Source organism: Stylophora pistillata, chromosome 8, assembly GCF_964205215.1.
Source record: "Stylophora pistillata chromosome 8, jaStyPist1.2, whole genome shotgun sequence".
In the NCBI taxonomy this organism is placed as follows: domain Eukaryota; kingdom Metazoa; phylum Cnidaria; class Anthozoa; order Scleractinia; family Pocilloporidae; genus Stylophora; species Stylophora pistillata.
Window position 1 is genome coordinate 2694325 of NC_142526.1, and position 14195 is coordinate 2708519.

General features: G+C 39.2%; 1 protein-coding gene across 4 annotated transcripts; it reads left to right on the forward strand.

Annotated features, from left to right (window-relative positions):
- The first annotated feature begins 1432 nt into the window (after window positions 1–1432).
- On the forward strand, window positions 1433–12649 carry LOC111325837 (EGF-like repeat and discoidin I-like domain-containing protein 3). 4 transcript variants are annotated; one of them, XM_022929751.2, is made up of 6 exons: window positions 6769–9633; window positions 9936–10085; window positions 10166–10282; window positions 10385–10510; window positions 10737–11050; window positions 11831–12649. In XM_022929751.2, exons 1-6 carry the CDS (start codon window positions 9264–9266, stop codon window positions 11969–11971), a joined length of 1218 nt encoding a protein of 405 aa, XP_022785486.1. In that variant the 5' UTR covers window positions 6769–9263; the 3' UTR covers window positions 11972–12649. The 4 variants fall into 4 exon arrangements, with proteins under 4 accessions (XP_088585351.1, XP_022785485.2, XP_022785486.1 ...); XM_088729224.1 differs by having other exon boundaries at window positions 10172–10282; XM_088729225.1 differs by lacking the exons at window positions 6769–9633; window positions 9936–10085; window positions 10166–10282; window positions 10385–10510 and adding exons at window positions 1433–1671; window positions 2937–3596; window positions 3923–4465.
- Window positions 12650–14195: the final 1546 nt, after the last annotated feature.

The following is a 14195-nucleotide window of genomic DNA, read 5'->3' on the forward strand; positions in this document are numbered from 1 at the left end:
GGCCATTTTCGTTACTGTACTGGCCGTTTTGGCATTTTGGCCCCTAGTAGCCGTTTGGGCATTTTGGCCAATAGTGGCCATTTTGGCATTTAGGCTACTAGTGACCGTTTTGGAATTTTTGCCACTAGCGGCCGTTTTGGCATTTTGTCCACTAGTGGCCCTTTTGGCATTTTGGCAACTAATGGCCGTTTTGACATTTTGGCCACTAACGGTCCTTTTGGCATTTTGGTCACTACTAGCGGTTTGGGCATGTTGGCCACAAGTGGCCGTTTTGGAATTTTGGTCACATGTGGCCGTTTGGGCATTTTGGCTATTGATGGCTGTCTAGGCATTTTGGTCACATGTGGCCGTTTGGGCATTTTGGCCTCAAGTGGCCGTTTTTGCATTTTGGCCAGAAGTGGCTGTTTGGGCATTTTGGCCACTTGTGGCCGTTTTGGCATTTTGGCCACTAGTTGTCGTTTTGGCATTTTGACCATTAGTGGCCGTTTGGCTATTTTGAGCACTTGTGGTAGTTTTGGCGTTTTGGCCACAAGAAGCCGTTTGGGCATTTTGGGCACTTGTGGCCGTTTTATGTATTTTGGCCACTCGTGGCCGTCTGGGCTTTCAGGCCACAAGTGGCCGATTGCGTATTTTAGCCACTACTGGCCGTTTGGGCATTTTGGACATTAGTGGTCGTTTCGGAATTTTTGCCAATATTGGCCATTTTGGCAGTTTCGCCGCTATTGGCTTTTTTTTTTTTTTGGTATTTTGGCCTTTAATGGCCGCTTGGGCATTTCGGCCACTAGTGGCCGTTTTGGCAAAGTGGCCATTAGTGGCGATTAGTCATTAGTGGCAAAATTGCTCAAACGGCCACTAGTGGCCAAAATGCCTGAAAGGCCACCATAGACAAAACTGCTCAAAAGGCCACTAATGGCCAAAGCGCTTAATCAGCCAGTGGTGGCCAAAATACCCAAATAGCCACTAGTAGCTATAATTAGGAAATTACTTTTTTAATGGAGCAAATGTTGATGATTACAGAATTTAAATGAGAAATAAAATAATAAAAATTTAGATAAAGAAATTGGATGAAGGAAGTAGAAAGAAGGAAGTGTTGTTTTGATGCTGGTGTCCTATTTCAGACATAACAAATAAGCATAGTACGCATCGTCTGATTGGTTATTTCAGTTTCCAAGCGAATGTTTTTTCCAGATTACAGAGCCCGTTTGTTACTATTCATTTCGAAAAAAGCAACAAAACACATTTTTTTTTCCAGCCCGAAAAAAATGTGTTTATGGCTAGTATTAAATTTGAATAGTGTACGATACGCTATCACATAAGTGATAGGGATATTTTTTGTCGAGCTACTAGATAGGGTTATGTGACTTCCTTCCAAGCCTTCTGAGCTGAAAGTACAATCAATTTAAAAGGTTCAAGTTTCAGGAGTATCTCATAACAAGTGGTTTTGGAGAACATTCGATCATTTTGCTTTCGTGATGTCTCTTAAAGACCGTTCTTTCCCATTGAGCCCCGGCACAGCTCTATCTGTTTTCTGTTTGCTTCTTTACGCCGCTGGATTCATTCGAATCGAGACCAAATTCAATGATTATGAACAAAGATTGAAGACTGTGGAGGAAGTCATAACTCAAAGTAAGATGAGACAGGCGAGGATACATTTGCCTTCGGATGAAAAAGGTAAAGTCAATATCTGTCTGTAAATCAAATTCATAGTTGTCTTGTTTGTTGCGAGACATGCTTCTACAACCTAATTCGTGTAAAACGACCTTGAGTTGCACGGAGTAAAATCTTTTTGATCGAAAATACTGGCGAGCTCGTACACATGACTCATCGTCATGTCTTCTGTCTTGATCTGTTGTGGCACAGTGCGCTTGTCTCTGACTTTTTCCTACAACAGAAGACATATTTTCAAAAGCCTTTTGCCGGAAGAAGAGTGAGCCAACGATATAAGTGATTCCTGTTGGTTTTAGCGATCTCAATCTTTGTTTTCTCTTATGGGATACATATATTTGTTGTGAATTTGCCAAGAGAACGGATGTAGAGGCAGGCAAGGTCAGCAGTACACTATTATTGGCTCAGAGTAGCGCTACTGAAATATAACACTGGATGTGTTGGCCAACGTATTTTCAACGAGACAATACAGCTTGTTATCTCATGAAGCTGGACGCACATTTGTGTTTACTCCCTTCGTATTGGTGTTCTGCTTGGTTCAAGATCACGTCTACAATCACAATGAAATTTGCGTTCATACTTCTCTCGATTAACATTAGATAACTCAGTTGATGTAGCATGTTTTCTTGATAAAAGGTTTAATCATAAATTTTCGCTCAAAAGGAGCTCTCTCGTAAGGTTTGCGGATCGACCCGTTCCGAAACGCTCGGCATCTTTTAGTGAGTCCGCGAACGCTGTGTGCATATTTTGTAGGCGTTTTGAGCGTGTTGTAATCTGTGCTAATTTTGCACCCCAGAAACTTCCTCCGCTATTACACCATGCCATATGCTCATCAGTCAAAAAGTCACGCATGCATCGTAGTCAAAACGTTCCGCATGCGTCACAGTCAAAACGTCCCGCAAACGATGTTGCTGCGTGGGAAAGTTTATTAGTCTTTCTTTCTTTATTCCTTTTTCGGCGCTTCGTTAAAATCAAATGACGGATATACAGGAAGTAGCTGTCGGTAAAATTAAATATTAAAAACAACAGTACTTGCATATCTTCGCATTACGCTCTTTGTCTCGAAACAATACGGGGTTCACCCCCTGCCCCCGACCCTACTGCCTTCCTGCACCACCCTCCCTATCACACAAGCACACAACTTATGGAAAAATGGTGATCAGAATCAAGACAGAAAAAAAATTAGTAGATAGATAGGTATTTTTTGTTTTGCCATTTAAGAAGGCACTAACGTGTCACGTCAAGTTAATCTCTTTCTTTATTTGATAAAGTTTCAGTTGTACCCACCACCTCTAAGAAGCCTGAAATCCGTCGACTGAGGCGTAGTATTTCACACCCGCCTCCTTTTAATAACTCAGCAAAGATAAGAGAAATGATGGAAGACATTATTTCATCTTCGTTGAAGATTTGCCAGTTCAAAGGCAATTTGAATTTTTGTCCTCGTGGGCGGCCAGGACCTCCAGGGAGAGCTGGACACAAAGGAGAAAGGGGGAAGAAAGGAAGAAAAGGCCCTCGGGGAATCATGGGACCACCAGGAAGGAGCGGAAAACAAGGAATTATGGGACCACCGGGGATGAGAGGAGAAAAAGGAATAAAAGGTGACATAGGGCCACCGGGTATTTCGGGTATCCCAGGGACCAAAGGTGAACCAGGAAGGTCCATTTCATCACCAAAGATAACAATCTCTCCACCTAAGCTAATTGTCAACGAAACTAAAACAGCCTCGTTCCAATGCTCTGTTTCGGGAAATCCAGCGGCTCAAATATTCTGGTCAAAGGTCAATGGATCGTTTCCAGGCAACAGGACTAAAGTACGCTCAGACGGTCTGATGCAATTCATTGGCGTTCGGATGGAAGATGCCGGCGAATACAGATGCATGGCGCGAAATATCCTGGGAGAGGATGAAAAAGCTGCTAGTCTCGTCGTTCAAAGTAGGTTTAAATATACGTTCCTATGTCCATGTAATTCCTACGCCTCTGTGATTCAAAAACTAAAATTCTCATTATTTCAAATCACTCCTTGAGCGTTTTGAGGGACACAAAATTCTTAGTCCCAACCGATTGAAGGGACACTTCATTTCCGCAACGAAAATGCGGTTCTACCATAGTACGTTAACCAAAAATAAAAGCTGAAAGTTATTTTGAACCACCAAATGAATTTAAATCAAATGTACTTTTATCTGGTATTTTATGGAGCCACGCAATCAATAGCAGCTATGTCAAGTATGTACAATGATAATTATCCTATTTCCATTTAGGTAAACCGAAGGTTTCCCTCTACTTTGGTCCTGTTTATGTTGAAAAAGGCAAAAACGTCACTTTACCAAAATGCCATGTGACCAGTTTTCCTCCAGCAAACATCACTTGGTCTAAAGGACGCGGTGTACTTGTGCATTCTAGAACTGTTGTGAAAGACGGACAACTGTCAATAATAAGTACCCAAAAGAGAGATTCTGGTTTGTACGAATGCAAAGCCTCCAATATTCTAGGGCATGACTCAGCTCTGACAAATCTTGGTGTTTTTGAGCTGCCCAGGTTTACTGCCAATCCTCCGGCTCAGATTGCTGTTGAAACAAAAAGAAACATTTCAGTCCCTTGTCGAGCTGCTGGTGACCCTCAACCAACGATCACGTGGATGAAGGAGAACGGCGAGCTGCCAGTTGGAAGATCACAAGTCAGTGTGGATGGAACACTTCAGATATGGAATACTAAAGGTGAAGACTCGGGCATATATACCTGCACAGCCACCTCAGGAGGGTTGTTTAAGAAGTTCTCCGCTATGAAACTGTCTATTAAAGCAGGTAAGAATGACTGACATTTCAGTAATCCGACCGTATGTTATAATCGAGTCAACTTGAGGCCGAAATTCATATGTGAACCAGCGTGAGGTGTGATCTGCTTCTGAAATTTACGTGACTCACAGCGGTATTTCTTTGAGTTTTTGGAAACGCCAAGATTTCTCTGGAACCTTGTACGCAAGAAGAGAAATTTGACTTTTTCCCGTTTATAGAAGTGACACGTGAATTTTTTTTTTTTAATTTGAGCATGAACCGGGACTAAGACACCCCCTGCCCTCCTGTTTCTTACCCGATGAAAGATTACAAAGAGTTTAAAAACTAATTAATGGGGACATCGATCAGCTGGATCTAGGTTTTCCTTCTTGATTTCCAATACATAATTATGAACGAGGAAAAAGTCATTAACAATACAAAAAACATTCACAGTCATCAGGAGATTACAAAATGAATAATCTCTTATGCTCATCAGATTTAATATTCTTTAGAAGCAAGTGGTTTATATTATATTTACCCCAATAAAACATATATTTTGAATATATTTAAAACAACATGCATGTCGCCAGCCGATAGAAAACTTTGCTCATCTAATAACGCTTTAGTTACTATTTTGAAATATGAAAAACTTGTCAATTTCAGAGTTTGATTTTAAGTTTACCATGGGAAAGATGAAAATCGACTAGTCACATTCTGGAACTTACCTCTCTCTGATCTGATAATAACAACGTATCCAGAGGATTTTTGTAGATTAGAAATAAAAAAATCCTGTAGTTATGGGTGCCCATATCAATTACTACTATGTTTAAACCTCTAAGTTCTCTGATAATAGCAGTTCAGATGAAATTTTACCAGTGAAGCGAGGCTCTGAGATGAAATTAGAAAGGAATAGAGTGATTGTGTCGCCTGTTTTTACTTAGTATGCGAGCTGGCTGGTGTGGAGGACAGCAACAGAATACCAGACGTCAGAATGACAGCCAGCAGTTTTTACGATAGTAGATATTATCCTTACTACGGCCGACTGAATGAAAGGAGAGGAAAAGGAGGGTGGTGCACTAAGACTACAACTGATAGAACAGACTATCTCCAGGTTGATATGGGTGAAGTGCGTTTCGTTTGTGCTGTGGCTACACAAGGATTACGAAGTAACAATGCATGGACCACAAGCTATAAACTACACCTGTCCGCAGACGGCTTAAATTGGAAAACTTACAAGGAGACAAATATCGAAAAGGTGTGGATGAAACTGTGACTGACATTTTCAGCAATTATCAAAGAGTTTGTAGTTAATGCATAGTGTTAGCTTAAAGACAGACACTTTCTTGGCTATTACAGTACAGTTCCATTCGGTAATATTCTCCCTACAATATGTGACTAATGTTCTGCGTCGAAATAGAGATTTAGCACCACGTTTGCGTGAAATGGCAAATTTCAGCTTGCCTTTTCACCTTTCATTTAACTTTTGTATGACCTACAGATAATAGTTTTAGTGCCCTTTTTCTGGAAATTAACTTCTACCCTCTAAGAAGAAAACGGCAAATGTGAAACAGGTTACTTTCACGTGGAAACGACAAAGCGCAACCGGCAGACGTAAAAAGAAGGTAGGAAAAACAAGGTCACGTGGCCGGTCACTCATGTTGTCACGTTTCACGAAAACGCGGTGCTAAATCTCTCAAATGTTCAGCAATTAGCGCTAGGAGAAATGCACGTTTTTACATATCTGACTGCATACACGGAGTGGAGTTCCGTCAGAGTAGCTCCTATCCAGAAAGTTTCCGAAAGAGTTCTGTATCAGGAATGACTTCAAAGGTCATATAATTACTCAGCTTATAAATGGTAACCTTGGACATTTATGTAGCCTGGGAGACTTACAGGAAAAAATTTGGATATGGGGAGGGAGAAGTGATTGATTGCCACCAAGCAAAGGGTCGCTTTGACGTCACTTTCTTTGTCGCCTACTCTGACCTGGTCAGTTTTTGACTGGAATACTTCAGGATAAAAAGAAACATGGAAACACAGCTCACAGGCAAAAAATGTGCTCTTTTTCCTTTATTTAAAACTCTGCGTCCGGAGTCAATTATTCCCAGCATTCCCTCCCCGTTCCAACACCTCGTTTTGTGTGTTACTTACGCTCTGCTCTTTAACTCTCGTTACTCAGATTTCTTTTATTCTTAGATCTTTCAAGGAAACGCAGACCAAAGCAGCATCGTGAAACATCCAGTCAGTAATGATATCAAGACCAGATACGTTCGGTTTTATCCCGTCACGCATCGATTTCATCCCTGTATGAGGGTTGAAGTATTTGTGCTAGATTGACAAACAAAAGTATTCATTTATCTATCAGCACAAAAACTTAAACTGTCCCAACAACAGATACTGTGGATCTCAAGACAATGCTTATCAGGCCACAGATAAACTGCTAACAAACAAACCAGAACAGAACAACAAAGAAAAAATTAGACACATTTTCACGTAAGCACTAGGGCAAAAGAATAACAAGGTGGATGAGGTTTTTGTTGGAAAATTGCCGAGAGGATGGTGCTTGTTGGTTTTGTAAAATAACAACAAAATGTCTCGTTAGGAATTCTTAAACTCTTTCAATGAAAAAAAAAGCTAAACTGAATTTCGAGGATTGGGGAGGCTCTTTTACAGGTCAAATGACAACGTCTTTCCACCCCAGACTATCTGGAATCTTCTTTATTAAAATATAAACCTATCTTAGTATTATTAATTTTCTAGGATAGTTTTAATGTCAGATGACGTACGTATGATTATGTAAAGTTTTGTAGAGTCAAATCGTCTCGAAAAAAAAAGATAGAAATACCTTTCAAAACAAAAACAATAACAATAACAACGAATCCGCTGCTCCTCCAGCTGGTTGACCAGTTCAAACAAGAATGCAAAGACATGAAACATGAAGTAGGAACATCTTTTTTAATGTCATTCCTATAATAGATTCTACAGCTGCGGTTGGGAAGAATAAAATCTAGTATTGTTCAAGTGTCTCAGCAATTGCATGCAACACCAGGTTTTCTATAAATAAGATAAAGTAAAAATTAAATGTACGCTTCGGTGAGTGGTAAGCGAATTAATTTTATGTATATTATCTTGGATAATATACATAATAATATTTTTCTTCCTGTGAAAACGTAAAACTTATATTTTACAATTTTTAATGAACAATTCTTCGCAATTCTAGTTTTAAAATTTTTACAGAAGTCTCCTTCATCGAAAAACTAACACCAAGGTCTAAAGGCTCGACTTTTCAAGATTATTTCAATTCTGTGCGACCAGAAGTGTAGCTTTACAAGTTACTTTAAAAAAAACTTATAGATGATAACAATAACAGCTAGATACCAACTCTACATACATACAAAACAATGTGGAACACACTTAGTGATAACAATACATTATATTTACAAAATATTCGTTGCATGATTAGGATGGAATGGAGTTTTCAGAGATATTCATAGAGGAAACTTCATTTATCATTTTAATTTATGTGTTTCCTTATCAAAAGCATCAAGACTTTTAAAATTTAGGAATAGAAAATCAGATTTTGACACCCATACCAGTCCATTCTATTTCTTAAGGTAATAGTTTTATTGTTTGATTTTTAAAACTTTTAATTTGGAACCCCCAATTTAATGAAAACAAGCAGAACACCTTTACAGGCCCTTCCATTACTTACAGGTACTTTCGCAAAACGGACTCCTGATGTAGTAAATATAGAAAAACTTAAACAGTTTCTTTTTATTCAAGTAAAAGTTTACATTAAGCCTATATATTTTGGAGTGGATAATTATCTCCTTAACTAATAGTCACGGAATGTAGAAGTGCGATATTTTATTGTTCTAAGTACTCTGGATCTGGATTAGCGCCCTTTTTGTCAAAGTAAAACACGCTTGATCTGGTTTCAGAAAAATTGGACCATTTCTGATACTCTCCCATGAACTAAAAGATAAAAATCCCTGGAGGGATGGACAGTGGCTAATTATCTGACGAGGGCTTATGCGGGGAGAAATTTATAATCCTCTCTAAAGATCATCTCGGCCTCAGTAGACCGTTGGCTGATTGCAGTATTGTTTCACGCCTCAGTAGAAGACTTAAGTCAGCTTAAGATATAAAGGGCATTGCTTACCAGGAATAAAAAAATACTACCTTGTGACTAAAATCTTAAACGACATTTCGACGTGCTTATTATAGTTCTCTTGCTTTCGAAGCCAAATTTGCTACCTATAGCTATAGCTGTGGATAGCATTTTTCTATCACCGATATTTCAAACGATGATTTTGAATGGATGACCACACAGATATTGATATCAAGGAGAGCGTCATCATAAACTACGCATCAATTCTCTTTCTACAAAGAAAACTTAAGAACTGATTCATCATTGCCTTCTTAGAATCTCCGACAAGAAAGTAAAAATTTTCAGGAATAATTGAAATCAGTGGCTCTTTATCTTTGCCTACGTTTCTCAGTCATATTTTCCAACAACTGATCGCAAATGATAAAGATCTGAAAAGGTGAGGAAAGAAGGTGGATTTACAGCGACAAGATTGTCTTTCTTCATTTATGTATGGAGGAAAATTATCCGAAAAAATATTCGAGAGGTTGAGTTTCTTTTTTTTCGCTTGCCGTCTATTTTGTCTGAGCTGTTGATGTTGCGAATTTACCCTAATGTTTTTCTTTACCAAGTATACTTACTGGTATGATTCCACCAATATATATATCATTTTTATGTTATTTTTTTAGACGTCTCTATAGCTTTTCAAACACTCAAGCCCCTTGAATCTTACATTTGTCAATGAAAAGGCTCGCTTTCTTTTTTCGCAGGATTCATAGCTCTGATATGTTTCACATGGTTGGTCGACAGGCTTCATTTTTTACCTCGCTAATTTTGATTTCTCAAATGTTTCGTGACATTGCCAGTCAGCAGTGTGGCCTATACTCGACTAAAAAGATGATGCTAAGGGGCCATACCTATAAGACATTCAAGTTTACACCAGGTACGCTGGAATGCCAAGAGGCTTGTCACGCTGATCTCAGATGTCAAAGCTATAATGTCGTCATGTTCATTGCAATATGTGAGCTAAGCAACCGGACTAAAGAGGCCAGACCAGAGGACTTTGTCAAGGACAAGGACAGATATTATGTAGCGATAGGCCCAAAACGAGGTAATGGATCTTGCAAAGAGCAAATAGTAATAGCACTCTAAAGAAGTGGGGAGAGGGACACTCAATCAACTGGCTCAGTCTTCTAGTGTGAATGCAACTCTGCATTTTGCTGTGCATTTTTTTTAGAGATAAGTTGATAGACTGCTAATTATTCGGGAAATCTCATACATTCATCACACGTAATGCGTTAGAGGTGACACGAGCAGATGGTATGGGTCACCTGACACTCATAGATTTTACGCCGCCACATAGTTAGTGACGTTTCGTATTTTTATTCGAAATTTTAATCATTTCAATTGCAGTTCCTCTCGGATCAATCCGTGAGCTACCTGCTAGGTCGTGTGAGGAAATCAAGGCGAGTGAAGGAGAACAAGCAGTCAGCGGTAATTATTGGCTGGATTCTACCAGATCTGAGAACTCTAGTTTGGTTCGCTGTGACATGAAGACAGGTGGTTAGTACAAGAACTATTCCTTAGCATGTTGTTGTCGTGCAAATGAGAGGCCATCTCTTAATGAATAGTCTTTTATCTAGTTGCAGACTATTGTGCCAAGCACCAGTGCCAGAACGATGCGAAGTGTGTGAACCGGGAAACAAACTACTCGTGTGCATGTAACTCACCTGGTTGGACAGGAAAATATTGTGAAAAAGGTTTGCCTTTTGTCAAAATCGTGTTTTCGTTTTTTTCGAACAGGTCTTACTGAACAAGTAAGATGGAGGAAATATGTTGAATCAACCTATTTTTATCCATAGATATCAACGAATGTCAGGAAGATTTGCATATTTGTCTGGCCAAAGCCATTTGTCACAATACTGAGGGCTCCTACAAGTGTTCATGCAAACCCGGATTTATTGGAGACGGAAAAAATAGCTGCAAAGGTAAGGTAACCTCCTTGTAACCTCCTTTTGGGTGATTCCAAGGCTACAGGCAGAGGGATTTCAATATCAACAAAATCGTGTAGTTATCGGTACCCAATCAATTGCTGCTATGTTTTTACTTCTTAGTTCTTTAATATTTATATACAGTTGAGATTTTATTGTTGACGCAAAGCCCTGGCATGGAATAAAGAAGCTAGAATGATTGTGTCACCTGATTTTTACTTAGGATGCGAGCCGGTTGGTGTAGCGGACAGGAATAGAATACCAGACGCCAGAATAACAGCAAGCAGTATTCACGATACTAAATATCATCCTTACTACGGCCGGCTGCATGAAAGCAGAGGAAAAGGAGGATGGTGCCCTAAGAAAAAACCTCATAATACAGAATATCTTCAAGTTGATATGAGGGAAGTACGTTCAGTTTGTGCTGTGGCTACACAAGGATTACGCGGAAGACCTTCCTGGTCCACAAGCTATAAACTGCGCCTGTCCACAGACGGTAAATCCTGGAAAACATACAAGGAGACAAATGAAGAAAAGGTGCGGATGAAACTGTAACTGATATTTCAGCAATTATCAGAGACTTTGCAGTTAATGCTTAAAGACAGACACTTAGTTGGTAAATTTAGACACTTATCTTACTTGGCTGTTACAGCAGAGTTTTCATTCGACACCATTCTCCCTACAATATGGGACTAATGTTGCACATCAAATTAAAGGGCAGCAGTCAATTATTCACAGCAACAGTAGAGTGTTTATAATAAAAAACAAAATGTACTGGGAGAATTGCTTGTTTTTTACATATCAGACTGTGTATATATAAAGTTTAGGTCCGTCGGAGTAGCTCTTGCACAGAACGTTTTCGAAAGAGATCTGTTCAGGCATTACTTTAGAGATATCATTACTCGGCTTACAATGTTCGTTACCCTCGGCAGATGGTTTAAAATGTCCTCGGCAAGTGTCCAGTTCAGGCCAGAATTTTTCGGTGAAACAAATTTTTCTCAAGGGAAGTACCCTTGGGTATTTATGTAGCCCAAGAGGTTTAAAGGCAAATTTGGAACGTTTGGGACGAGGGGAGGAAGAGGCGATTGATTTCCACCAATCAAAGGGTTGCGTTTATGACTGGAATACTCCGGGAGAAAAAGAAACAGAAACACAGCTCATAGGCAAGAAATATGTTCATTTGCCTCTAAAACTCAGCGTTCGGAGTCAATTATTAATAGCACCACCTCCCCATTTGAACACCTCGTTTCGTGTGTTGCTTATACTCTGCTCTTTAACTCTCATTACTCAGACCTCTTTTTCCATATGCATTCCTAGATCTTTCAAGGGAACGTAGACGACAGCAGCATCGTAAAACATCCACTCAGTACTGAAGTCAAGGCCAGATACGTTCGGTTTTATCCTGTCACGCATTACCGATATCCCTGTATGAGGGTTGAAGTGTTTATGCTAAATTGACAAAACACACATATTCTATAATCTATCAGCACAAAAACTCAGACTGTCCCAATAACAGATGCTATAGATCTCAAGACAGTGGTTATCAGGCCGTAGATATACTGATAACAAACAAACCAAAGAAGAATTACAAAGAAAATGGTAGAAAACAAAATATAGACGAATTTGCAAATAAGCACTAAAGTAAAATAAGGACAAAACGATAGGCTTAGTTTGGAAGATTACTGAGAGGAGGGTGTTGGTTGTTTTTGTATAATTAACGAAGAGCGTCTAACTAGCGAGTCTTAAACTCATGCAAGGAAAAACGAAAAATTTAAACTGAATCTCGAGGATTGGGTCGAACGACTGGAAGGGTCATTTACATGCCAGTAACCCTGCCTTTCCACCTCAGACGATCAGGAATCTTATTTTCATTGTATCTTATTTTATTGTATTATCGAAATGCTAAAATAGTTTTGGTGAATTTTATCAGTCTAGTTTAAGGTGACTTACGCAGGACTATGTAAAGTCTTTTACAGTTATCTAGGAAACAAAAAGATGGAAAAACATGATTTCCAAAACAAAAACAGCAACAATAGCAACGAATTCGCTGCTCCTTGAGCTTGTTGACTTGTTGAAACAGGAATGCATATAAATAAAACATGAAGTCGTGTAAAGGACTTTCAGCCGTTATAGCAACAGTTACATCTTTTTTTTTTATGCGAGGTAGCTAAAAATAGATTCTACAACCCCGGTTGGGAAGAACAAAGTCTAGCAGCTGCATGCAGCGGCAGGTTTTCTATAAATGAGATAAAGTAAAAATGGAATGTAATGTTGCGATAAGTGGTCAGCCAGTTTCATTATGTAGACTATCCAAAATGTGCAAAAGTGCTTCGTTCAATAGACTTTAATAAGATACAATGAATATATGAAGTTCATATATTTTGAACTGCGGTTGTAGATACGTATAATGCACGAACCTCGCAGTAGATAGCGCTATTTAAGCAATAGCGAAAATCAGACCTGTACGGGATTCGAACCACTGACCTCTGCGATACTAGTGCAGCGCTCTACCAATTGAGCTAACAAGCCAACTGGGAGCAGGCCGTTAAGTTGATTCGTAATAAACCCGTGATGATAAATCAGATACGATGTATATATGAAGTTCATATATTTTGAACTGCGGTTATAGATACGTATGATGCACGATCCTTCGCAATAGAGAGCGCTATCTATGCAATAGCGGAAATCAGACCTGAAAAAAATCAGGCCTGTACGGGATTCGAACCACTGACCTCTGCGATACTAGTGCAGCGCTCTACCAATTGAGCTAACAAGCCAACTGGGAGCAAGCCGTTAAGTTGATTCGTAATAAACCCTTGATGATAAATCAGATACGATGTATATATGAAGTTCATATATTTTGAACTGCGGTTATAGATACGTATGATGCACTATCCTCGCAGTAGAGAGCGCTATTTATGCAATAGCGAAAATCAGAATCACAGAGGTCAGTGGTTCGAATCCCGTACAGGCTTGATTTTTTTCAGGTCTGATTTTCGCTATAGCATAAATAGCGCTCTCTACTGCGAGGATCGTGCATCATACGTATCTATAACCGCAGTCAGTTCAAAATATATGAACTTCATATATTCATCGTATCTATAATGCTTTAGTTCAACCCCCATTTCGATTACTGTTGTGTCGTAAGGGGGAATTGCAATAAATCTCTTTCCCTTCATAAAAACTACGGAATCGTGCTGCGCGTATTTTGACATCTTCTTCATATGATGCCAATGCGGATGATCTGGGTAGTCTGAGTGTTTGATTAGGCTGGCAAAAACTTATGATTAAACTTCAACGAAAATTAAAAACAGCCACAATGGTCTATAAATCTCTTAATGGTCTCGCCCCAGATTATCTGAAATCAAATTTTTTACTGATCGGAGTGCAATATCTACCTATTCTCTTACGAAATGTGTGGGCAAACTAGCAGTTCCACTCCCCCGCACTAATTTTCTAAAAAAAAAAGTTTCAGCTATAGTGGTGCGGTGGCGTGAAAAACTTACTTTCCAATCTGCGGCAAGCACAAACTCTTGCAAGTTTTAAATCCGGCTGCAGGGGTTTCCTTTTTGATAATAAATAAGTTAATTAATCACGCGGTATTCATGGAAGCAGACACTTTGTTATTGTTTTTATTTTATTGTTATAAGAATTAATTAGTAATTTACTTAAAGTCTTGATG